We start from the raw sequence: 19,255 nt of genomic DNA on the forward strand, positions 1-19,255 counted from the left end.
ATCTTTCTCCCAAAATTGTTGATAATTTAGCAAATACAACCAAAGTTCAGTTACCAGACTAAGAGAAAAGAAAAGAAAGGATAGACTGGTTCCTAAAAATGGGATTCACTAACTTTTCATCAAACATTCCCAACTTACTACATTCTCAGTAAAAAATATGAACTAACGACAAAAAAATGTCAAAATATCCTTCCCAAAACTTCTGTTCGAGAAACTTCTCTAGAACATAAAAACACAAAATTAATATACGTGTAAAGAGTTACAAATGTTTAAAAGATTGTTAAATACAAACACCTCGTGCATGTTAAAAGTCTCTGAAAGGTTAAAAATGTAAAAATGACTCGTTACAAAGTTGGTAATTCTAACAATACTAATATATACACACACATTTAAAGTTAAAAGTTTATTACAAATGACGTTAAAAAGTTATTGTTTAACCAAATTGACATTTCAAACAACAAATAATTCGAGCAAAAATATTCAATCTCTTTCTACAACATAAAGTCCAAAACAGTTATACTCTCTCTGACATATTCACAGTATCCTTGATCTATGACTTAAGCGAGCTTGCTGAAAACTGCACCTCTCTTCGTGAGACATCCTGAACAATCTTTAACCTCTGCACTTGTACAGAGTTATCCAACTCAACTGATACGGGTTCACCGTTTGACTCGTCCAGTCGTACATTGTAAAGATTTTTGTTCTTCCCTGTAGGTTTCCCGGCTCTACCTATCACCAAGGCATTATTCCAATCATCACTCTCCGAGGATCTGAACCTGATAATGTCATTCTTCTTTACACCCACGCCTGTTCTGGTTTGACACACACTTTCCCAATCCGACTGATTCACTGACAGATCTGACAGATTCACACTCCCTGAAACTGAACTTACAGTTCCATGGTCATCTGGCTCAATTTCTGTCTCAATTTCTGGCTCACTTTCTGGCTCACTGTCTTGATCCACATTACCTGAAACTGAGCTCACAACTCCATGGTCCTCTAGCTCACTATCTGGCTCAATTTCTGGCTCATTGTCTTGCACACTCTCATTGTCAGCTCCACTGAATGTTTCTAACTCCTCCTCTTGATCACTTTCATCGTCACTTAGTGACCATGGCGATGTAATCTTCTCCTCTAAAACAGGACGGACCTTAATTTCTGTTGCATGATTAGTTCTTCCAGAATCTGTTTGGCTGATAGAACTTTCACATCGTCCTATGGGTATCATCATGTGTCCTGACTTAGTGATCACTAGATTCTCTTCTCCTCCGAAAGCATAAACTTTGTCAGTTTCAGTATCGATCTTCATCTTCATCTTTTTCATGGACTCTCTAGACAGTAACAGAGGAATATCATTTTCCACAATAAACACGTTTAAAGTTACTTTCTGACCACATATTGTTACTGGGAGTGCTTTTTGTATCCTGGCTGTAACTGCATCTCCATCCCCGAAACAAAAATTCTTCTCACAAGGAGTCACTTTGACCTCTTCATGTTCAGCTGATGTGAGAGATTCCTCGAAGACTGTCAGCCATTTCTTTCCACACACTGTGGAGCTAGCACCTGTATCTAAAAGTGCTTTATTTGTCGCTTCTCCCATAAGGTACGTGATACACTTGTTTTCATCTTTTAGTTTAAAGTCAGACTCAAAGAATGTAAGCTTCTTCTCTCCAAATGTGTTGTACTTACAGTCTCTCATCATATGGTCTGTTTCCTTACAAATATGACAACGTAAGGGTCCTGATTGTTGGGCTTGTGCTCCTCGTCTGGATCTAAATGGAGCTTGTTGATACACGTTTCCTGAACTCTGTCCTTGAAACGCAGGTCTTTGTCCGAAGGGTCTTTGTCCGAAAGGTCTCTTAGATGAATAAAAATCCCTGTGTTGGTGGTGTCTTTGTTGATAAAAAACTTTCTGAGGGTCTTCCTCCTGGTTGCTCTGGTCCTCACCAAAATGTTCTGAATTGTTGATGTCGTACTGTTGAAAATAAGTATTTACAGGCTCTTCTTTAATCTTTGGTTTTCCGATGGAATATGTTTCATCGCTTGCGCCGCTTGCGCTTGATGAAGAAGAAAATGTATTAGTATAATCTTCTCCGTATGCTCTCTTAAGCTGGGATTCCATATTCTCGTAGCTTAACTTAGAGACCGTTGCCCTGATTAACGTCTTTTGATGGTCCGAGAGATTAGCATGATGTAATAAGAAGTACGCTAGTACTCCATCTTCAAATACCACAGTAGCACCACGCTTCTGCACAAGGCTCTTGTAACGATGGCTAAATTCTCTCACATACTCTTCCATGGGCACTTCCTTGGGTCTTCTGTAGTTCATGAAGCTGTCAATGGACGTAAAGACTGACTGAGTCTGGTCTTTTTCATATAACTTGTCCAGTTCAGAAATGAGAACATCTATTCCTCCTGCTTTGGACAATTCTTCCACGTCCAGCTGTATAGCAACAGCTTCTGGTTTTCCAGACATATTCATGATTAATGCAGCTGCTCCTGCCTCAGGCTTGACGGTGGTCACCTTCTTCCACCACTGAACTCTCCGTTTCCAATCTGTATAGTTGGCCTTCTCATCAAGAACAGGTACTTTATCACCTCCCATGATGAAAACTGAAATCTAGTGTTAGGTGTTAAGTGTTAGGTGTTAGTTTAAATATACAAAAAATAAATACGGTCCGGTGTAACGTAGTTCTGCCTGCTACCACTGTTGGAACCCTGTTCTTGGGTTAATTAAATAACAAATAATACTCAATTATTATAAATACAAATTAGATGAATAAAGAGGTTATACAAATAAATGGTGTTTCAAATGTAACCTTGTTACTCTATGTACTCACCCTCAAATAGTGAATGAGTGATTAAAAGGTGATTGGTGTGACTCAGTTACTCACACTGCTCTAACTAATACACAATTCAATACTAAACTAAATAATGTCTTTTTACTATTAGATTAAACTACTATTAAATTAAAACTACTACCCCTGATGATGATGTTCTTCTTACTATATGAGGGACTTCTGAATGATGAGGACTTCAACTAAACTGGAACTGATAACTATAATACCAAACCCTGGGGGAAAACTACCGTGAGTAAAGTGAAAGGTAATCCACGTGAAACTATAAATGAAAGTGAAAGAGGAAGCGGGAACTCCTAGACTAAACTACTAAACTATAACTATAAACTACTTACCACTCTTTCCACGTCACAGAACACAGATAGTATCTGTCGACTGGAATCTGTGGGATCACTAAAACAACGTCACTCCTCTCCCTTCTGCTACGCTAGAGTCTGGAGTCGACAACGTCACTCCTCTCCCTTCTGCTACGCTAGAGTCTGGAGTCAACTAAACACTGGACACTCCTCTCTCTTCTGTTACTTCAACTAGAGTCTGGAGTCGAGCCTTGTCTGCCTTCTGGAGTCCCTTTACCCCAACACTGTATATACAATCACTGGAACTAAACCTTTGCTAAAGTGAGATACAGGGTTAGTAATATGAAGTACAAAAACAAGCTACAAATAGAATTAAGATTCTAACAGTTACAGCCGATGGTATAACAGAAATTTTTGATATCCTGGCTGGAGTACTGCAAGGAGACACTCTTGCCCCGTACTTGTTCATTATCGTGATTGACTATATCATGACAGTGACTATAGACGATGATGACTCGGACTCTGGGTTTACCCTCAGGCCTGCACGGAGTAGAAGGATTGGTGCCGAGAAGATCGCAGACGTCGAGTTTGCAGATGATGTTGCCCTTATCACTGATACCATTGAAGGGGCAAAACTACTCCTGGACAGGCTTGAGAAAGCAGCACTGAGTGTTGGGCTAGCCATGAACGGCTCTAAAACTAAGTTCATGACTCTGAACATGACAGAGGAGGCGAGTAGTCTTAATAGCTGTTCTGGAAATCAGCTGGAAAAGGTGACAGACTTTGTTTACCTTGGAGCTTGGATAGCAACAACAGAGAGGGACCTGCGGGTCAGAAAAGCTAAGGCTTGGGCAGCCTGCCACAAGCTAAAGAAGATGTGGAAGTCTGACCTTAGAAGAGGACTAAAGATCCGTCTATTTGTTGCTACTGTGGAGTCAATACTTCTTTATGGTTCTGAAACCTGGACGTTGACAGAGCAATTGAAGACACGCATTGATGGCTGCTACACTAGAATGCTAAGGATGGCACTTAATGTGGATTGGAAGCAGCGAAAAACCAACAAAGAAGTCTATGGCAACCTACCGAGAGCAACCATGAAGATCCAAGAGCGCAGGATGCGACTAGCAGGCCATATCCACCGGCACCCAGAACTAGTCGCAAACCGCTTGCTACTCTGGGAACCAACTCATGGGGTGCGGAGTAGGGGGAGACCAGCCATGACCTATGTTGATAGCCTACGAGCTGACACGGGTCTCAACGACACTGGAGAAATGGGCGGACTTATGGCGGATAGAGTTTTATGGAGACAGCGCATCAATACTCGGACGCTGAAGCCGCCTTAAGTCAGTCAAGTAAGTCATAAGGCGGTTTATAGATGTTGTATTATTTATAGTATATATTGTATCGACTATCATAAATATATAAACCAAATATATAGCAATTCACAATTGTGACATTATGTGTATACTGTTTGGAACATTTTATTTTGATAAGTTTTATTGTCATACTATAAATTACTGTCATGGATAGTTGTTAGTCTCTGTCACTACCCCATTGTCTGTCAATGTAGAAGGGGGAACCCAAAGAATATTTGTGATCTTTTGGTAGGCCAGGGTCCCATGATCATGAGTCAACCTGGGAGGCATTCCACAAATATATAGCTCCCTAGACTACGTGACACTGGGATTTAAACCATGATCTTCTGTGTTGAGGGCATAAGCTCTGACCATTGCAGCCTACCCAAACAGATGACTTTGCTTTCGTTATCGATACCGGCATGTACATTATTGTAATATTTAAACAAGAAATTAAAAGGATTCTTATTACATTCTTTGATTGTAAAAAAGGATTGAATTGAAAACTTGTTCCACTGTAAGTATGCACTTCAAACATCCTGTTTTAGATGTAAATTGAGTAATATTGGGCGCTATATTAGTGATTTACAATCCGCCATGTAATGTATTAAACCGTAGTGGCATAATACAGCTGTACTATTTTGTGTTTTTTACAATCTGTTTATAAATCGTATTAATTTAATTATATTTACTATTAACTGTTGAAGTATTTAAAAAAATTGTTATGAACATCTTCACAATATTTCAGAGAACAACCAATGGCTTTGACACCCCCAATTTGCCTTCAGTACCTAAAGAGGTGTTGCACTAACGATGTGACTTCAGAAGATGTGGAGAAAGGCATTTATGCGATCAAAGCAGATTCTCTTATTTTAACTGACATAAAAGCCATACCAATATTACTGAATTTAGCATCAACTTTTACATCAATTAAAAACACCAATTCAACTGTGCCTGTTCATCCTCATGTTCAAGTTTATATTATTCCATCATCATACAAAGTTGGTTGTTTTCCAAAAGCAAATAGTTGTAATGACAGTAAAAGCATTGAAAGATTGGAATTTCTGAAATGGTGTCATCTGAATCTCAAAGGATTGACTGTATTCAATCCTCCAATGAAACACTGCCAAGCAGCCTATTTGCAAGCTCTTGCTGCAAGTTTATCAAGTCAGAGTGTTATTGTCAGTTCAGAGACTTTCACTTCTGGGTTCAACGGACTAGGTGTTCTGACTCTTACTGAAATAATACCAAACTGTGAAAGTTTGATCATGGGAAAACCTCTTCAATTCAAGAGAACTAAGATTGTTGGTATTGAGGTTAGGGGTTGTTTACCTCAATTTGCTGTATCTACTGATTTGGTTTTACAGTTTATCAGATTTGTTAGAGCACTGTCAGACTGTATAGTTGAAGTTTGGGGTGAAAGTTTGAAACACATTTCTTTATCAGACCGCATTGCCATATCAAACATGGTCAAAGAGACAAACGTCAGTTGCATATTTTTTCCCTGTGATGATGTTTGCTCAATGTTTTTAAAATCAGCGTCTGATCTTTTATTTACAAACCGAAAGGTTAAAGTTTCTAAAGCACCTGTCGATGCTTCAATCCCTCGTAATTATGATGAACACTGTGTTTTCAATCTAGATGAAGTGGAAACCTCAATATCAGGACCAAAGAGAGCATCTGACAGAATACTACTAGGAAACTTTCAGACTGCATTCAAGAAATCAATTTATAATAAGTTCTCTCCAACATCATTTGGTGTGAAGAGCAAAAGTGAAGATGGAGAAATTGCAAGGCTTCATGGTTCAGTAATTGGAATGTCACTCGCAGGGTGCACCAACTCAAGCAATGCTTTTGTTACTTTACAAGCTGGCCTTTTAGCAAAAGCACTGCTTGATAATGGTTTTAAACTTCCTGTCTCTATTCAAGGTTTGAAAAAGGTAGCTTTTTAAAGATCGGTTTTATCTAAAATTATATAATATGCCTACAACTATGTAATTTCTCTCGTCTCAGGAATGAATTAGAACAAACAACAAGTTTTACCAAGTTCACAATAAATTCGATTTTAATTTCATATTTATTCTATGCATACATTTTCTAATTGTCACAAATTATCAGGTTACTATGCAACTGGAGCAGGCCTGGCAGATCTATATCTCAATGAAGCTGGTCTCTCAGACATAATCGTGAAGTTTGGTCTTGAAAAGAGCACCTCATGTTGTGTAGATCCTAACAGTAAAGACAAAACCAGTAACAATTACTCTAAAGATGTGATAACGTGTGCCTTGTTATCCGGGAACGGGAACTATGAGAACAGGAAGTTCCCTGGAGCTCGTGCTAATTACCTAATGTCCTCTCCATTAGCTATTTTACTTGCTGCTGCTGGCAACGTTGATGTTGATCTCTCTCAAAATCATATCACTCTACTGAATGGGGAAACTTTGAAAATCAGTGATATTTGGCCGAGTAGGTCTGATTTGATTCATCTTGAATGCAAAACAGTTCTTCCTAAAGTGTGTGCAACTGTCTACAAAGATCTATCAACGTTTAATTGTCAGTTTGAAGAAATTTCAGTTCCAAATAACCTGCCTTTTCCTTGGAATCCTTTATCCTTGTACATACTCCAACCTCCTTATCTAGAATTGCAAACAGGTATATTCGTTTAATTTTTTTTCGTAGTTTGGGTCAAAGTTTACTAAGTTTTTAACATCATTGAATCACAGCTCTTGGTGATTAAATTCATTTGCTCCTACAAAGATGAAGGAACTCTGTATCCCACAGTTTTGGGTGATGTAGAGAAAGCACGAGTATTGTTATCGCTGGGTGATGACGTCTCCTCAGAGCTGGTCTCTCCCTCAGGAAGCATGAGCAGGAACTCCACTGCTGCTCAGGTGACGATCTTCTATTGGAACATTACTGTACTCATGTACACTATACACTATACACTATACACTGTACACTATACACTATTCACTATACACTATACACTATACACTATACACTATACACTGTACTCATACACTATACACTCAATTAGTAAATAATTTTAGATTTAATGATACACATACCACAATCAATGATGATAATGTCATGCTAATGTTTTAATGATGATGTTATCTTTCAGTACCTTAGCAGTAAAGGTCTAGCACCAAAACAGTACGATTCCTATGGTAACAGGCGTGGTAACCACAATATTGTTGCTATGGGCATCTTCAATAACAACAAGCTTAAAAATAACCTGGTTTGTTACACTAATTGTTTCACGTTTTTATATACATCTTTAATGGCAGTAGGGTATGACAGTATTATGACTGTTTTCAACCAGTTTTAATGAAATTTTTGATATAGAACCCCGAGTAGTTAAAACAATATTCAAATCTAGGGACCAAATTCCTAGGAAACTGTTGATATAAACAATGCAATTGAAATTATAAGATATCTAGGTGTTCATATCATTGAGGTAACCAAGTTGAATGATTGGGTGATTGTTTATTAGCCGCATATTATATGTCGAAAGTTAAATATTTCTTCTAGCAGCTGGTTGTGTTTGACGAAATTTCCAACATTTTATTCATCAAGACCAGCAGCTACAGCAGGGTGTCAGAATTATTGGCGTGCCGTGTTTGAAATTTTATGTGTATTTTATGATGAAATCAATATTTTTCGACGGGTCATAACTTTATTTCTGAATATCGAAATTACAAAATTCAAAAACTGGTCTGTAGACAATCGTCTGAACTTCTTCAGAATTTCAAAATTTTGTGTTGATGTACCTCAAAACCCATAATTTAGGCCGTTATTTAAAGGGTCGATTCCATACTTGGTTAGATTTACGAAGGAGTAAGGGATTTATGTGTATTTTTTTTGGTGAATTTTTTCTGAAATTATTCTTTAGACTAAAGTGCACAGCTCTTCAGGCGATAGCGAAACATATCGAAAACTATAGATTTTATAAAAGCTCTCTTTCTCCTCTAACGACCAATAAAATATAGTCGGGCGGACTCATCCCGGAATTCAGGGGAAGCAGCCGAAGGCTTCAAGTCCAATAATCAAAATGTTTCTCTTTCGTCGTGATTATCAACGAAATTTAACTTCTTTCGGACTTCGTTTTTAGACTGAACTGTAGTATAAAGGATTATCTCTCGAATGATCAAGACTCCATAGGAAACTGACCCTCAGAAGTCAATTAATGATCGTTTCTAAAAGCTTGGGTAAGCTAAAATTTCACGCAGAATTGTCTACGCGCCAATAATTATGACACCCTGCTGTAGAAGAAATATTCAGCTTTCAACATTTGTAACATTTGTAACTCTCAACTTATTTATAATCATGCAATATTTCAATAAGAACACTGTTTAAGAACACTATTTATTTTACACTGTTCAGGTATCGATACCAGGACCATTTACTGAGCACATACCGTCGAATAGTATTGTTGATATCTACGAGGCTGCAAGAATGTACAAGAAATCTGGGACACCATCGGTTATTGTTGCAGGTAAATTGTGTCTTTAAAAGCATATTTTCAAAGGTTATAACTTTCAGTTTATATAAAAATTGCAACTGCTGATGCTACTAAATCCCTCTAGAGAATTGTCTTTAATTGTGCTGGCAATGGTTTAGCGCTAAATATTATCAGAATGAATCGTTCACAATAATTTTCTACTAACGTTGGGAAATCTTCAACAACAACTTCATTATTTTAACATAACCTCAGGTGCTAACTACGGTTGTGGTCCAACACGTGACAGCGGTGCACGTGGTCTGCGCCTACTCGGTGTCTCTGCTGTCATCGCGCGCTCCTTCGACTCCAACCACCGCTCAGAACTCATTAACCAGGGAGTAATGCCTGTCCTGTGTGAAGATGCAGACTGTATTGATGTGTGTAGTGAGGTGACTCTATCGTGGTGTGATGTCGAGAGTGTGGAATGTGAGGGGTGGATGAGCTGGGGGGATTGTGTCAGTAACTCAGCTAGTAACTCAGTTTGTAACTCAGCTAGTAACACGGCTAGTAATTCGAATAGTAACTTAGTGAGTAACTCGAATAGTAACTTAGTGAGTAACTCGAATAGTAACTCTGGAAGTGGCACTCAGCCGCTGCCAAAAGTTAACCAAAACTCAACCACAACCTCTCTATGTTGTAACGGAAGTGTCAGGATCCGTCTAGCAATTTACACTGAAGAGGAACTAGAGTTGTTACGGTGTGGAGGCTTACTACACTGGAGAGTAAAGGACTTGCAACAAAAGAAACAGAAATCCCTTGAAAAACATCTAAACCAACGAAAAGCAAACTCTCAAATCAACCACCCAATGCCCCCAGGTTTAGTTCCACCAATACCACCAATGCCTCTACCACCTGGTATGCCTGGTATGCCTGGTATGCCTGGTATGCCTGGTATGCATGGTATGCCTCACATGATGCCCCCTCCATATTACACTCCACCTTATCCTGACATGGTGCAATTTGTACCTGTTGTGCAGTATGTTCCTGTACCGTACAACCGTAGTCAACAGCCAATCAATTACGTGCCTCCTCCTGATTTGTATAATAATGGCTAATTAATTTATTAACACGTCCTGATAATTAATTTATTAATTAATTTATTATTGTTCTTTTATCGTGATCTTTAGCTGGATTTCAGAGCTAGTTTCTTGCAGAGTTTTGAACTAGAGTGTATTTGATATAGTTATATTTCATAGGCTTGTTTCTAAAAATAGGATTAGGGATCACATATTACGAATGCCAGCCTAGAGGAGAAGTGGTTCGAAAAGAAACCTTGCCCAAGTGTAATTTCTGCACAATAGCTTAAATTTGTTCTCTAAGATCTGGCTAACGTACCATGTAGACGATCCCTAAGCTTTCCTTGGTTTTTAGCAGTGTCTAAAACTAAGATCAAAAATTTCCTGTGGTAAAACTCCTACGATAAAATATTTCTAAATATCTGATTGATTTGTTTTATCTTGCAGTACCTGTTGATGTTTGTGATGTTGGAGATTTTAAACACAGGCAAGTGTTGATTGGCGAAGTTTAGTTTAATTTATTAAAACTTTTTGATTTTATATAATTTTGTATTTAGAAGACTGTTGTTTAAAGAGATTAAGTGTATTTTATGGTGTACAGAGATAAGAGATAAACCTTCACAGATCCAATCTGCTTTTCTTCGTTGTGTACGGGCCCATTTTTATCGATGTAATAATTTCCGATCAAGTCATGGAGTTACGAAAAAATATTATTTCAAATGGACAAAATAAATACACATTAACCAAGAAATACACATTAACAAAATAAATACACATTAACAAAATAAATACACATTAACAAAATAAATACACATTAACAAAATAAATACACATTAACAAAATAAATACACATTAACAAAATAAATACACATTAACAAAATAAATAAACATTAACAAAACAAATACACATTAACAAAATAAATACACATCACCTGTTTAAGAAAAGTTATGGCATGAGCGATTAATTGACAGTATAACTTAATGTTATTTGCTTAAACTGTTTAGGATGCAACCTAATGTCATGATCTTTTTGAACTTATTAGCAATTAGACTGTTAGCTCGCTTCATAAGCATGTCATCTTCGTTCCAAAACTTTTTATGTCCTATGTATACACTCCTTGATAGTTATCTTGATCTAGTATCTTTGTTTCACACAATAGAGCATAAGTTTTGTGGTTTATCCACTGGGCTTAGAGTTTGTGTTTAAGCTAGAGACCAAATTTTATTATTATTATTTATTAATATATAGTATATATAAATGCAAGGTCTATCCTTAATCTTACTAATTTCCTTAATCTTACTAATTTCCTTAATCTTACCAATTTCCTTAATCTTACCAATTTCCCTTTCTCAGGTTATTACACCAGACAATGACCACTTCAAATTTCCTAAACCCTCAGTCAACTGGCCTCTATGTAAACACCCAGGCAAAACACATCAAGTTCAACAAAAGCGGTGCTGATAAAGTGGCTGAAATTATTTACAAAGCCATTGTTAATGATGGTTTTGGGAACAATATGTGGCAAACAAGTGACTTAAACCCAAGGGATCAGAGTGAACAGGAAATGATCAACTGGATATTTTTCGTAGACACAGCCAACTTTTCATTTTGGCCAGATGAAGGTGACGTGAAGTTTGGGGTAAAAGATCACAAGGGAAAGTTACAAACTGGTCAAATGAGTTTGTGTGCGGCTGTTAATCGAGCCCTGAGAGAAGGAATACCTGTGACTGATGCAAAGTTCATGGCAAACGCGACCATGGAGCAGTTTCAGATGATATTTAGATCGGATACCGATGGTAAAATGACATTACTGGGTGAGAGATTAAAGGCAATCAACGAGGCAGGCAAAGTTTTGTTGGATAAATTTTCTGGTTCCTTTTCGTTTTGTGTGATGCGCGCTGAGAAGGACGTGCAGAGACTGATCCACATCATCACTGATAACTTTGAATCGTATCGTGACATGTGCCAGTATGAAGATAAAACAGTTTCATTTCTCAAACGTGCCCAACTCTTGGTGGCGGATGTTTGGAAGTGTCTCGGTGGTAAAGGGCTGGGAGAATTCAGCAATATTCGCAGCATTTCCATGCTCGCTGACTACCGTGTCCCCCAGTCTCTAGTTGCATTTGATGTCCTACATTACGATGACGAGCTGAAAAACCTGTTGAAATCGAAGATTCCCATCATTCCAGGAGATTATGTAGAGAGTGAGATAAGAGGGATGAGTATCTACGCGGTGGAGAAAGTTCTGGAACAAATAGAAGAATTGGCGCGTGATGATGGAAGGAGGAACATTGAGGTTAATGCTGTTGTTGTTGATTACTTTCTGTGGGGATGGGCTAGGAATAATCGGGTGTTGGTTGATGTGTTACCGTTTCATAGGTGTAGAACTATTTATTATTAAGAAATTGATGTTGGGTACCCTCACTTCCCGGTTTAGTGTACAATCTGTACATCTGTACTGTGCAGATATGGTGCAGTGGAATGATTTATTATTAGGGTAAAATGTTATGGAGTTAGTTTTTTAAGCATATTTTAAAAGCTTTTTAATTACTCTTTTAATGATAGTTGTAGTTTAAGGCTATCACTTATCAGTGTTGTTATTTCAGTAAGGATATCATGTTTGAAATTTCATATTGTGTATTTTAAAATGCGTTTTTTAATTTAGTGTGGATAATTTCACAGTAAAAATGAAGGGAGATGTCAGGAGAGTGCTTAATTAGAATTCATCTACAGTACAGTGTTTTAATATACATATTTCGGATGCATATTATCAATTAAAATTAGATATGAGAATCAAGCGTTACATTTCAGCCATGCAAAATTACACTGACATTATTGTCAAACACTTGAAATAAAAGAAACAAACACTTGAAATAAAAGAAAACACACTGGAAAAAGATGATGTTAAAAGAAGTCTTAAATTGCTGAAAAGTAAATACATTATTTGTAGTATCGACAAAGCTTCTGGTAATTTTTCATTTATTTGTAAAAAGTTTTATGTAAAAACTCTTGTCAATGAAATGGGTTTTGATCCTAATACTCTAGAATGTATAGGTAATGATACATATAAACCCTGTAGCGAAGACGAGACTCATTATGTCAATAAAATATCTGAGAGTCTAAAGGAGAGATTTAATGTACAAGTTGAAGATAAAAACTTGCGACTAGCACGCATCTTCTGGAACCCTAAGCTTCATAAGAACCCTTACAAGGCGAGGTTCATTGCAGGTGCCCGTTTTTGCGTTACGAAACAACTTAACGTCCAAGTTAACTGTTGTCTGAAACTTTTGAGGAAATACTTCAAGAAATACTGCGAGGCAATCTACAACAACAGCGGTATAAACATGTTTTGGAGCATAGATTCCTCAAGTGAATTCCTTGAAGCTATCAAAAATAGCGATGTTTATAATATACAAGTATATGATTTTACTACTCTTTATACCAGATTAGACTTGATTGAAGTAGAGAATATGATTAATGAAGTTGTTGATTTAATATTTTCAGACCGTAATAGATATATTTGTATTTCTAAAAGAGACAGTAATACATGTTTCTTTTCCAATAAAACCTATGATTGTCATGCCTGCTTTAGTCAAGATGACCTAAAAGAGGCTGTTAAATTTATTATTTATAACACTTATGTCGTCTTCGGTGGGATTGTATTCATACAAACCAAGGGTATTCCTATGGGTGGAAATTCAAGTTCCCCTATAGCTGATCTCACTGTTGGCAAAAAGGAATTTAATTATATGAAACGTTTACTTCAGGAAAAGAAAATGGGATTAGCAAAGATATTATCCAATAATAAACGATATGTTGACGATTTATCTATTATTAACTACCTTTACTTTCATAAATTGATTAAAGATATTTATCCTAATTCATTGGAGATGGAGCGAGCTGGTTCCAATAATAAAATCATTAACTACCTTGATTTAAATATTAATATTTCCACAGAAGGACTAGAAATATCAGTGTATAACAAAACTGATGATTTTAATTTTCATGTTGTATCCCTTACATTTCCTCACAGTAACATCCCAACCGAGGTTGGCTACAACGTTTTTTCAAGTCAAGTTCTTAGATATGGTAATGTTTGCACTAGATTGGATATCTTTACCTCCCATCTTCACAAAATATTCAAAATTCTAATTGATAGAGGATATAGCCGTGATAGACTGATTAAAGGCATTAAACGTTGTCTGAGGAAATATGATAACGTTTTCAGGAAGTTCGGTATTCTAGATGACCGTAACATTATTAAAGAACTCCCCTGATATCTTTTGATTTATTGAAACACGGGTACTAACTCTGCTAAACTGAACAAATTCTGAAACTTAGGTGAATAAGTGTACAACATGCTAAACCGAAGTTCAGACTGACCAGTGAAAATGGGCGAGCGTACCAAGTGTCATTTTAATTAGAAGTTTTAGTCAGTGATTTATTATTGAAGCTTGTAATTACAATATCTAATGCTCCTATAAATACTTTAATTAATTGTTTGTCCCGTTATTCTTTTTCCTTCCTCTTTTCCTTGTCATCCCCTTTAGTTTTAAGATTCTTGCTATAAATGGCTACAGCTAACACTATTAATGCTAAGTACCAAACAACAAGTGGGAGGTGGATCGTTGGTACCATTAAATCGATTTAACACCGCAATTCCAGTCGCAAGCCTGGGACCACTACTAGCATAGTCACAACATCTACAAAGCTGCCATATAGCCTGACTGACAATTTTCTCGACTGACTGACAATGTTTCTTCTTTTTCCCCATTTAGAATACAAAGATTAGTACATTTTAGCTTATGATTAATATTATATTTTTACCTATAGTTTACTTAGATTTGATATAAAACTAATAAAACAACGGTATTGTGATATATATATAATTATATATTAGATGTTTTAAAGATTTTCAATCAATTTTATTGGGTATTTTGTATTGTATGCTGTTATAATAATTACTAACTCTAACCATTTCGTATTTGCATGTGCTTTGAAAGTTTGAATGGTCCATGGACTGATATTTAGAATTTTAAAAGTCTTGAATAATTTTTGGATAAGTCGAACATTAAACATTAAACAATGACAATCAATAGGAACTTGTATTTTTAATGACTGAATTATAATTATAGTGCAATTAAAATAAATGAGAATGTTGTTTTTAGATGTAGTGTTATGGTGTACAGTTGGTAAACATTGGAAAACTTTATGCTAAACTTTGTAGTTTGTGTTACGGTTGAATTTTTCTGTTGCTTGAAATTGCATAAAAATATTTATGTTTGAAACTATTCCTTTAAAAACCATACGGGTATCGGCCTTACAAAATGACAGGCCTCACAAAATGACAGCCCACATAGACCATGCTGTAGCTTAGGTTCCCTATACATTGAACCCTATTCCTTTTACTGTATGAAAGAAAAAGCATTAATTAACACTTCCCAAGGAATGATAATGACATAGAATCTATATTTCTTACATAAATATGGACGTTTTTGCTGTTCAGTCATTGCCCCGCCTAACTGTTACCCAGAATGGAGACCAAAGTTTTGAATTTAACCCCAGAAAACCAGGTACTACCATGACTTATGTCAATCAAAGACTACTCTGGTCAAATAAAAAAACTGATTTAGTGACTTTGGTAGAGGAAATGACAAAAAAATGACCTAGCCTCACAAAATGACAGTGTTATGCCTCACAAAATGACAGTTTTATTTTATGATACAAAGATGGCATATTCATATTGGATGCCCCTTGCCTAATTATTGGTATTCTTAAACCCAGTAAGCTCATGATGAGCCTAAATGTGTTTGTTCGATCATCAATTTTGATCAAAATGCCTCACAAAATGACACCGAAAAGCCTTACAAAATGACAATGTTTCAGATTGAATTATTTTCATCATCTAAAATGGATCAGAGACAGTCAATACAAGAAGGAGTTAAAAATAATCATAATCTGACAGTTAACAATCAAGTAGCATTGGCAACTTGGTCGTTTAGCTCCGGACAGTCTATGCAACGTCTATGCAACGTCCATGCAACAACAAAAGAACCGTCTATGCAACGTCTATGCAACGTCCCTGCACAATGAACACTCTATGCACACTCCCTGCACGGTCAGTCTATGCAACGTCTATGCAACGTCTATGCAACGTCCCTGCACAGTACCATGTATGAACACCGGCTACTAGCCGGCTACTAGCCGGCTAGTAGCCACTTTTGTAATAACAGCTCCTCAACTTCACATTACCAACCGGCTACTAACCGGCACTTGAAAAGTGGTCACTAGCCGGCTACTAACCGGCTACTAGCCGGCTAGTGACCACAAAGTGGCTACTAACCGGCTACTAAGCGGTCACTAGCCGGCTATTAGCCGAGCTCTAAAGCAGACCTACTAGTAGCCGGTTCCAAACCGGCTACTAGCCGGCACTTAGAAAGCGGTCACTAGCCGTCTACTAACCGGCTACTAACCGGCTAGTAACCACCAAGTGGCTACTAACCGGCTACTAACCGGTCACTAGCCGGCTCTTAAGCGGACCTACTAGCCGGCACTCGAAAAGCGGTCGCTAGCCGGCTACTAACCGGCTACTAACCGGCTAGTAACCACCAAGTGGCTACTAACCGGCTACTAACCGGTCACTAGCCGGCTATTAGCCGAGCTCTAAAGCAGACCTACTAGTAGCCGGTTTAGAACCGGCTACTAATAGGTCTGCTTTAGAGCCGGCTAGTGACCGGTTAGTAGCCGGTTAGTAGCCACTTGGTGGTTACTAGCCGGTTAGTAGCCGGTTAGTAGCCGGCTAGTGACCGCTTTTCAAGTGCCGGCTAGTAGCCGGTTTAGAACCGGCTACTAATAGGTCTGCTTTAGAGCTCGGCTAATAGCCGGCTAGTGACCGCTTAGTAGCCGGTTAGTAGCCACTTTGTGGTCACTAGCCGGCTAGTAGCCGGTTAGTAGCCGGCTAGTGACCACTTTTCAAGTGCCGGTTAGTAGCCGGTTGTTAATGTGAAGTTGAGGAGCTGTTATTACAAAAGTGGCTACTAGCCGGCTAGTAGCCGGCTAGTAGCCGGTGTTCATACATGGTACTGTGCAGGGACGTTGCATAGACGTTGCATAGACGTTGCATAGACTGACCGTGCAGGGAGTGTGCATAGAGTGTTCATTGTGCAGGGACGTTGCATAGACGTTGCATAGACGGTTCTTTTGTTGTTGCACGGACGTTGCATAGACGTTGCATAGACTGTCCGGAGCTAAACGACCAACTTCCCGTAGCATTAAAAAAGTGCAGTTCTGATATCAAAACTTTGATTTCAAACTCTTTGATTTCAAACTCTGATTTCAAAACTCAACGAAATAAAGCTTCTATTTTGTGAAAGAAGAGAGTAATAACAACTCCTAAAACATGTCAAACGTTAACTAAACACTGAAAAGTGATCTATCCAGTCATAGAAAATATCAAATATAACCAAATACTGTGTTCAAGTATGAAAACAAAAAATGATTTTTACGCCTCACAAAATGACATTTTTTAAATTTTTTCAAAGTATAAAAAATGTTCCTTTTTAAATATATTTTGGTAAAAACAGAACTTGTATAATATAAACAACATATATATCTAACAGTAAGACACGTGAAAGAATAATGAAACTTTTTCCCAAATCGGATTTGAAGTGATGCCGTTTTGGGTTGTCATTTTGTAAGGCACTATCTCACGCGAAATTGCCCAACTTTTTTTAATCATCCTTTTTCCTGTAAAAGCTATTCTAATCTTCAATCTATTATATTTATCTAACTGTCCTAGATGAAATCAAATTTCTATAGGCTGCTGTTAAAAAATGACAGCCGTGACGAAATTGTCATTTTGTAAGGCATGTTTTTTTGGAAGATTTCAAAGATGACAATTTTTATCGCAAAATTTACGGTTTTTCAATCAAATCAACCCCCGGGAAGAAAAATATACCTGTTGAACTACCTATCTGGATAATAAAACATGAACAAAACTCATTTTTGTGCATTTCAGAGCCATCTCCTTTTTCGTGTCATTTTGTAAGGCCGATACCCGTACCCAAACAATTTAAATATTCCACATTTTTAATGCTCTACAGATACCTTTCAAGGTATCTACAAAGTAAAACATATTTGAATATATTCAATAAATTAATCAGTTCCCTCAGGTTATCTCCCAAACATGTCAAACATACTGAACCCTCGTATGACAGGGCGTTTTGTGAACAGCCAATCAAAACACATCAAATGTAACTCACGTGGGGTCGACAAAGTCGCTGAGCTCATCTACAAAGCCATTGTAAATGACGGATTTGGCAGGAAAATCTGGCAGAAACACGATTTGAACCCTCAAGGCCAGAGTGAACAAGACATGATCAATTGGATATTTTTTGTAGACACTGTTAATTTCTCATTCTGGCCAGAGGAGGGTGAAGTGAAGTTTGGGGTAAAAGATCACAATGGTAAATTACAAACTGGTTACTGGAGTTTGTGTGCGGCTGTTAATCGAGCACTAAAAGTAGGTATACCTGTGACTGATGCAGAGTTCATGGCTAACGCTACTAAAGAACAGCTTGAAACAATATTCAGGTCAGACACCGAGGGTAAAATTCCTTTATTGGAAGAGAGATTAAAAGCGATTAACGATGCAGGTAAAGTTTTATTAGAACAGTACTTTGGGTCGTTTTCATTCTGTGTCATGCGAGCTGGTAAAGACGTGCAGAAACTAATGGACATAATAGTGGACAACTTTGAGTCATACCGGGATATGTGTATGTACAAAGACAAAACAGCTTCATTCCTCAAACGGGCCCAGATACTTGTGTCAGATATCTGGACCTGTCTAGATGGCAAGGACTGGGAGAGTTCAATAACATCCAGAATATCACCATGTTTGCGGACTACCGTGTTCCTCAATCCCTTGTTGCGTTTAACGTTTTGAACTACTCTGATGAGTTGAAAACCATGTTGAAAACACGGACTGCTATCAAGCCAGGAGATGAGATAGAATGTGAGATTAGGGGGATGAGTATTTATGGGTGTGACCAGATAGTGGGGCAGGTGGAGCATATGGCCAGGGAAGAGGGGACGGAGGTTGAGGTTAATGCTATACTTGTTGATTATTTCTTGTGGGAGTGGGCTAGGGATAATCGGCTCCTGGTTGATGAGCTGCCTTTTCATAGGACTAGAACTTTTTATTACTAAGTTATTTTATTGTTAAAT

The 19,255-nt window shown here is 37.5% G+C and overlaps 3 protein-coding genes across 3 annotated transcripts; all 3 read left to right on the plus strand.

Moving 5' to 3' along the window:
* The first annotated feature begins 5,251 nt into the window (after window positions 1-5,251).
* Window positions 5,252-10,958, plus strand: LOC134814476 (uncharacterized). The gene is made up of 6 exons (XM_063822604.1): window positions 5,252-6,438; window positions 6,628-7,161; window positions 7,291-7,400; window positions 7,634-7,750; window positions 8,896-9,007; window positions 9,227-10,958. The coding sequence occupies exons 1-6, from the start codon at window positions 5,268-5,270 to the stop codon at window positions 10,066-10,068; spliced, it is 2,886 nt and encodes a 961-aa protein (XP_063678674.1). The 5' UTR covers window positions 5,252-5,267; the 3' UTR covers window positions 10,069-10,958.
* A 429-nt stretch (window positions 10,959-11,387) lies between these two features.
* LOC134814477 (queuosine 5'-phosphate N-glycosylase/hydrolase-like) lies at window positions 11,388-12,881 on the plus strand. Its single transcript, XM_063822605.1, has one exon. The coding sequence runs from the start codon at window positions 11,400-11,402 to the stop codon at window positions 12,429-12,431; it is 1,032 nt and encodes a 343-aa protein (XP_063678675.1). The 5' UTR covers window positions 11,388-11,399; the 3' UTR covers window positions 12,432-12,881.
* A 5,309-nt stretch (window positions 12,882-18,190) lies between these two features.
* Window positions 18,191-19,237, plus strand: LOC134814139 (queuosine 5'-phosphate N-glycosylase/hydrolase-like). The gene is given in 2 exon segments (XM_063822179.1): window positions 18,191-18,882; window positions 18,885-19,237. Coding segments are annotated over 2 exon segments (1,020 nt in total). The 5' UTR covers window positions 18,191-18,215.
* The last annotated feature ends 18 nt before the right edge of the window (window positions 19,238-19,255 follow it).

The sequence above is a fragment of the Bolinopsis microptera genome, chromosome 4 (genome assembly GCF_026151205.1).
Source record: "Bolinopsis microptera isolate Bmic1 chromosome 4, MBARI_Bmic_1.0, whole genome shotgun sequence".
Lineage (NCBI taxonomy): Eukaryota > Metazoa > Ctenophora > Tentaculata > Lobata > Bolinopsidae > Bolinopsis > Bolinopsis microptera.

Excerpts from the sequence above, each read along its gene's own strand:
- LOC134814477 (XM_063822605.1), top strand. The coding sequence starts at position 11,400 with ATGACCACTTCAAATTTCCTAAACCCTCAGTCAACTGGCCTCTATGTA.
- LOC134814476 (XM_063822604.1), top strand. The coding sequence starts at position 5,268 with ATGGCTTTGACACCCCCAATTTGCCTTCAGTACCTAAAGAGGTGTTGC. Across the intron at positions 7,401-7,633 it reads GGAACTCCACTGCTGCTCAG|TACCTTAGCAGTAAAGGTCT; the intron begins GTGACGATCTTC and ends GTTATCTTTCAG. Across the intron at positions 7,751-8,895 it reads ACAAGCTTAAAAATAACCTG|GTATCGATACCAGGACCATT; the intron begins GTTTGTTACACT and ends TACACTGTTCAG.